General features: G+C 47.4%; 1 protein-coding gene across 9 annotated transcripts in view; it reads right to left on the bottom strand.

Moving 5' to 3' along the window:
* The window catches only part of Gas7 (growth arrest specific 7), a 245,644-nt gene that overhangs the window by 39,092 nt on the left and 199,514 nt on the right, over window positions 1-7,038 (bottom strand). For all 9 annotated transcript variants that reach the window (XM_031354285.1, XM_031354293.1, XM_031354286.1 and 6 more), the window contains one exon: window positions 6,072-6,157. In XM_031354285.1, coding sequence (XP_031210145.1) covers window positions 6,072-6,157 — 86 coding nt within the window. The remainder of the gene's footprint in view (window positions 1-6,071; window positions 6,158-7,038) is intronic.

The following is a 7,038-nucleotide window of genomic DNA, read 5'->3' as shown; positions in this document are numbered from 1 at the left end:
AAAAAAAAAAAAAAATGGCTGGAGCCAGAAACTAGGCTAGTAGCAGCCCATGGCTTGGGGGAGGCCTGGAGGGATGCAAATTCTCTACAATCCATTGTGATGCAAGATGCACACAGTGAGTGCCCTAAAAACAACCATGATGCTTGGTTGGCACCACCCCTCCTTCCCTCCCTCTCCCCCTCCTCTTTCCTTCACAGGATTGGGTGTTGATCTCTCCCTTATAACCTACAGAGCTGTACTTAAAATACAGTATTTTAAGTGATGGAACTACATAATAATTAGTTGCTTCTCAACAAATGAAATGACGAGATAGATAGACAGACATACAAAGGCAGAGGGGGAGGGAGGGGGTGGACAGACAGACAGACAATGATAAAGAGATGGGGCTAAAGAAACAAAGTAATCAATGTTTTCATATGAAAAACTCGAATGGCCCTTGGCCTGGGGAGAAAAGAGGTATAGAGGGCATTTTGGGGACCACTAAAGAACTAGAATATGGAATGTATATGGTGATATTACTGGACTTGTGGATTCTTGGATGTGGTAATGGTACTCTGATATCTTCCCATTTGGTTTACAATTAGAAATACTTATATTTAGAGCAGTAGTTCTCAACCTATGGTCTTAGGAGCTGAGACAATGCTCAGTAGCAAAATTGCAGTTATGAAGTAACAACAAAAATAAATGTTTGGGAATTCCTGAGACCATTGGAAATATGTATTTTCTGGTGGTCACAACCCACAGGTTGGGAGCCACTGATTTAGAGCCATAGGTCAGGCGTTTTGCTTTATGTACCGGTAGCGATGCCGAGGCAGGATGAGACGATTTATGAGCCAACACTGGCCTACTGCCATTGCTCACTGAGATGAGACACTAGGTCCATGGGTCTCTGTCACAGAAAGCCTTTGACTTTCATAAATTTACAGATTCCTACAAGAGACACTTTTACATTTTTTCCTTTGCATATAATTCTGGAGAAGAATTTTTTTTTTTTCTGGATCCAGAGCTCACTCCATAGTCCAAGTTAGCCTTGAAGTAGAGACTCCGTGATCCTCCTGATTTGTGTATTGCTTGCCTGGTTCACCGCCTTTTTGGCTGAACTGCCACTCCCACATCCTGGCATCCTGACTGTACCCCAGCAACTCTGTTGTCACCAAGAGCACACCCCACTTGCTAAGCTGTGAGAAACTCCATGACAATGACATGCAGGCTTACAGTCCCTCTTCTAAGAGTCTTTTTAGCACACCCCTCGCCAACGATCTCCTGGATCCTATGCCTTTGGCAGGGACTTTCCTATAGGAATAGGAAAAGCCCTCTTTAGTTCCCAACACTGTTGGCATAAACCTGGGCTCCTTGTGATGGGCCATGCAGACCCCTCCTGTCCCATCTTCTGCCCTCCCACACCTGACAATTTACTAAGTCACAGCATGACCCAGACTTGGTGTCTGTGGGTTCTTGGAAAGCTTCACACTCCTTCCTGCCTCTGAGCATCTTACATGTTGTGCCCTCTGTCTGGAAGGCTGTACGATGCCTCCATCTTTTTGTTAACCAACCCTCCGTGTAGCCTTTCACTCCTTCAGCCTAGCATCTTTCCTTAAGAAGCCCACAACTGACGCTCTCGGCACTACTGGCTTGTCTTCTCATCATGCACACTTCCTTCTGTTTTTACCACTGATAAAATTAAACAGCTGTTTACCCATTGTCCTCCCCAGCTAGGGTTGAGCCTTTCTATACCCCAGAGCCTATCAAAGACCTAAATGCACGATGTGTGTAACTGAAGCTAAGGGCCTGGGGAGGGACTGCAGAGACAGAGCATCTCAGCTATCTCTCCCCTTAAACTGCATTCTTCAACATACCCTGTTAGGGGCCCATGCCCCAAATGCCCCATCTTTCCCTTTGTGTCTTTTGGGGTAGTCAGGAAGCCAGACTAAAACAAGGATGGGTTACAAAGAGGCGCAAGTAATGGTGGGCAGGAAGAGAAGGTGCAATCTAAGATCTGCTTCCGCAAAGGTTACTGGCCTTTCACTCGAGTTCTCTCCCAACCAGGAAGGTGTCCTTTATCCAGGACCCAGGCAGCAGCCGCCTTGATGTCTGCAGTACTGAAGTTGTCCACTGGGAGGCGCCAGACCACCACCACCTGTGCCCATCCACCCAGCTCTGGGCAATGGAGACTGGGCAATGGAGAAAGCAGGACCCTCAGGATGACAGGAACATTAGGTGTGCCTGCCCCTTCCTGCTACCTGCATTCTTTCCCATGTGCCCACTCAAAGAGGGAAACCACTATGCACTCTGCAAATCTAGGCTTGGCTGTTCTGGCCTCAGATCCCACCACGTGGTCCTTCATTCACTCATATTTTAATTATGAGTGAGGCACACAGATGCTAGAGACCAAACCCTGAGCCTTGAACACACTAGGTTCTAAATACTCTACCACGGAGCCACGTCTCAGTCTTGAGATATTGTCAAGAGCAACTGTGAGTTATGATTGGCAGCCTGGGATGGAGAGTAAATCCTCCTGGGTGTTGAAGAATGCTCTGTGTACTTAGGCATCGCCTGGGCTCTGCTGTCTTTTGAGGGAGACTCTCTCAACCTATTCATGGCTAGCTGGTAGAGCACTTTTGATAATTAGCCTCAGCGGTTCACACACTGGGTTTGAAAAATAGCTGCTCCCCTTTCAAATGTTGTCTTTTCATAGCCTAAAAGAATCCTAAAGGAGCCACTTCACAGTTCCGGATGCAGCGGCCGACGCAGATTTACCTTTTCCACGTACCACACTGTTTATTTTTGTTTCTTTGAGGAGGTCTTACTTCAGGATTATCATCCAAAAAGAATTATTTTGCCAAGCTGCCTTTGTGTCGCAGCCACTGTCTACCAAGCTGGGGCTCGGAGTTGGCCTTCCCTGGAAACCCAGTACTACACATCCCTTATCAACTATGTGTGTATGTGTGGTGTGTGTGTGTGTGATGTATGGTGTGATGTGTGGTATGTGTAGTGTATGGGTGTGGTGTGTGTGGTGTTTTGTGTGTATGGTATATTTGTGGTGTTTTAAGTGTGTGATATATGTGGTGTGTGTGTGTGTGTGTGTGTGTGTGTGTGTGTGTGTGTGGTGTGGTATATGTATGTGGTGTGTGTGTGGTATATGTGGTATGTGTATGTGTGTGTGTGTATGGTGTGTCTATGCTATGCATATATGTGAGCACACACAAGGTGTGGCAGAGGTCACTCCCAATCATGCTCTCCTTCATTTCTGAGACAGCATCTGCCATTGCCCTAGAGTTCACCAGTGGCACTAGGCTGGCTGTTCTGCTGATCTTCCTGTCTCAACTTCCCAAGCTCTAGGACTACAGGGTCATCACCCCTGCAGCCTGTCTTTTATATGGGTGTTGGAAATTGGACTCGGGGCCTCAGGCTTGTGCAATAGGCACTTCACAGCCTGAGCTATCTCTGCAGCAGCCACATCCTATTTTCTTAATTAAAAAAGTATATCTGTCTCTTATAAAAGTGAAATGTGTTGATTTTAGAAAACTTGACAAAAGTATAAACAAAGTAAAAATTACTTAGGTCTCTGATCATGCTTTTACAACCTTAACGTGACTCACATTTTCAAACTAGGTAATCCCTTGTTGTAGGAGCCATCCTGCCCATTGCACAACAGTGGGTGACATCCCTTGTGTCTACTACATGCACCAACACCCCCGCTTTGGTGGTAACGATCGAAATCAGAGATGCTACCAAATGTCTCCAATGCAGAGACTCAGTCTGAGATGCAGTTAGGCTACCACAGATGATCTTGTCATCTTTCTTCTCATAAACTCAGCTTTCTTTATTCTAAACAGGACTGTACACCGTTTATTTACACAGAGGCATACACACACATACACACATAAACACACACACATGCAAACACATGAATGCACATACATGCACACACACGCACATACAAACATACATGGATGCTCACACACGTGGATGCTCACACACTAACACACACACACTCACACAAACCCACAAGTTCAGATGTTTATGGAAGTAAGTAGAGGGTGTCATCTCTCAGAGCTAGAGTTTCAGGAAGCTGCCTGATGTGAGTGCTTGGAATTGAACTCATGTCCTCTGGATGAATAGTATACTCTTAACCCTTGGGCCCTCTCTTCAGCTCTCCCATTTGACTTAGGTTAGAAGCATTTTCTGAGTCATTACATTTTTTTCAGGAGGATGCTTTTTAATGGCTGTGTAATATCACCGACTGGCCAGATGTCCGGCACTGGAAGCCATTTTGCTCATCCTTTGTTGTTGGATGGTTAGATTGGCCTATTGTTCTGGTGGTATAAATAATGCTTGTATGAATGACTTTACATATAAATCATAATTCATGAGTGTACTCCAAGAACAGATACAATAGGAGAAATTCCTCTGTCCAAGGCCTATAGCACTCTGATAAATTAGCTTCCGGATTCTAAGCTGCCCCAGCAGCAAGTGTGTTTTAAATGGTTGAGTGGTAGCTTCACAGTACTTCTGAAGGCCAGGGCAGTCACATTTCGGTGGGGAGGAAAGAATGGGGAGCTGTTTCCAGTGTCTTTCCTCATGGTACTGGGGGAGTAGCATCGCTTTGCTGTGGTTCAGTGGCAGCCCATGTCCTCAGAAACATACTCAAGCCAGATGACAAGCAGTTTTCCCTTTCAACACACTGGCCAGTTGGTAGAGGGGCTATTGGTGTCTTAACAGGACGTGTGAAGTCAGGGTTGATTCATGACAAGTGATGTGAGCAGGGATTTGAGAGGGTCAGATACAGCTCTGCGTAGTGTTAACTAAGCCTTGATCCCCACTCTCCAGACGTGGTCTCCAGTCACAGCACCGCCATTGGCACCTGGGCACTGACTGGGAATGCACACCCTGCTCACATCAGATCCTGTATGAGAGGCAGGAGACTTGAAAGACCTGTCTCACGCTGAGCCTCAAGTTCTTCACCACAGTTTACTGAGCCTGAGTCCAACCAATGCTTGGTCCCCTGAGAAGACAACTTACTAAGTTTCCAAACTCAACAACCTTGGCTGCATTGAAGTGGGTGTTACACCTTAGCTGATGGCACACACAGAGCACAGGGTCTTTCCCTTGGTGACCACACAGAAGCCACAGCATACACAGCTATTGTTCTCAGCAATATTAACGCCATGGTCATCAGGCATCACCATCACCATCACTATCACCAGCAGGGATCCTTGTGGGCTGCCAATGTTGATTCCAGAGAAAGCATGACAGGGCATGAAGGCTTCCTTAAGAAGCTCTTCTTGATGCTTTGTGAGGAGACCACTCTCTCTCTCTCTCTCTCTCTCTCTCTCTCTCTCTCTCTCTCTCTCACACACACACACACACACACACACACACAGATGTCACGTCTTGCAAATAAGGAAATCATAGGACATTTCATTGGGTCTACCGTGAACCCTTGACTCGATCTGATGAGCTTGCTCTGTGGTCCCATGCTCATTCATGAGAGTGCCCTGGATACCCATCTCATGATTTCACACGTGTCAGTTGGGACAATGAACAAGACATCATTCTTAAAACAGATTCCCAGCTGGGAGTTGTGGTGTCTGCCTGTGATCCCAGCACTTGGGAGCTGGAGGCAGGAGGATCAAAGACTAGGGGCAACCTAGGTTACGTAAGATCCTGTCACAAAAATGCTTTTATGCTGGGTTAGAATGAGATGGTCACATTCCTAAATTCCATTCTGTGTGATTGAGAACGGGTACAGCGGAGGACTTCGAGGACAATGGCTGGCTGGCTCACATGCCTAACCTGACAGGAAACCTGGACACTATTGGATATGTGGGTAGCAGAGTGGCTCTCTCTGCCCTGACAACTATAATCAGTATCTCCCGATCCAAATTACCTTCAATTTCTAGAAAACCAATGAACTGCAATCCTGCAAGCCATCTATCATTAGGAACTGTTAGGACAGCGCAGAGATACTTTCCACTAATAGCAGAAAGGGGCCATTGCTTCTGACCCCCAAGTCCATCTTCCCTGAGCTAGATACTCAGCTGCCCCTACCTCCCTTGGCAGCCCCTTACCTGGGAATCACCGGTGGATTTTCGGAGACTCATGTGGGCAGTCTCTGGAGGGTGCGCCGGGGTCCCTGATGCGTGGTATCCATTCACTGTGGGGACAGAGACACAGCTCAGATGCTGCAGGGGCCACAGACAGGCACCCTTGACTTCCGGCCACAGCAACCCTCTCTCTCCCTCCTCATCCCAGGGTTGCAAGAGGTCTCATGTGGCAGGGGCCTTCTATTGGCATCTGATCTGCAGCTAAGAGCTAGGCACGAGTGGAAAAACGTCCCTCTAATTTCTGGCAGCCAGTGTACTGAGCTCTCTGGGGACTGGCTTCCTTCTCAAGAGCATCGTCAGCGGGAAGCTGGGGTCATCAGAGCCCAGCTGCCATCGCAGGTGCTGGCGAGGGGCCTGTCTATTTCTCCTGAGTCAGGTAGCTCCTCCGCCACCCTATGAGTCCGAGGCCTCTCTCTGGGGTTGTTCTCCACCCTCAGTCTGAATGCTAGCCTGTAAACAAAGGTGAAGATCCGTTTTCAAAAATCTCAGGGATCAAAAATACTTCCGATTTTGGACATTTTAGGGTTTGAGAATGTTTGTATATTCTCATACCAGCTGTGTGGCCCCCACTTGAAGAGCCAGATGCCAAGACATTCTCCAGCTTGACTGGATTTGGAGTTACTAGGACCTCTGGGTGTGCCTGGGAAGATGCTTCCAGAGAGTTTAGCTGAAGGAAGTGAAGTGTAAGCATGCGTTGACTCACTGACTTTCATAGACTTTCTTAGCGGGGATCTTGAAAAGCCTAGTGAGCACCAGCTTTCATCTCTCTGCTTGGCAACTGCAGATGCTGTGTGGCCAGCTGCGTCACACTCCCTCATCACACCTCTGTCATGATGGCTGCATCCTTCCAAATAATGAATCAAAAACCTTTCCCTTCTCATTTGAGTGTGCGTGTGTGGGATGGGGTGGTGGTCCTGGTGGTGGTGGTGGT

Source organism: Mastomys coucha, unplaced genomic scaffold (assembly GCF_008632895.1).
Source record: "Mastomys coucha isolate ucsf_1 unplaced genomic scaffold, UCSF_Mcou_1 pScaffold5, whole genome shotgun sequence".
NCBI lineage: Eukaryota > Metazoa > Chordata > Mammalia > Rodentia > Muridae > Mastomys > Mastomys coucha.
Note: the sequence above shows the minus strand (reverse complement) of the source record. Positions and strands in the feature narration are given on the sequence as shown.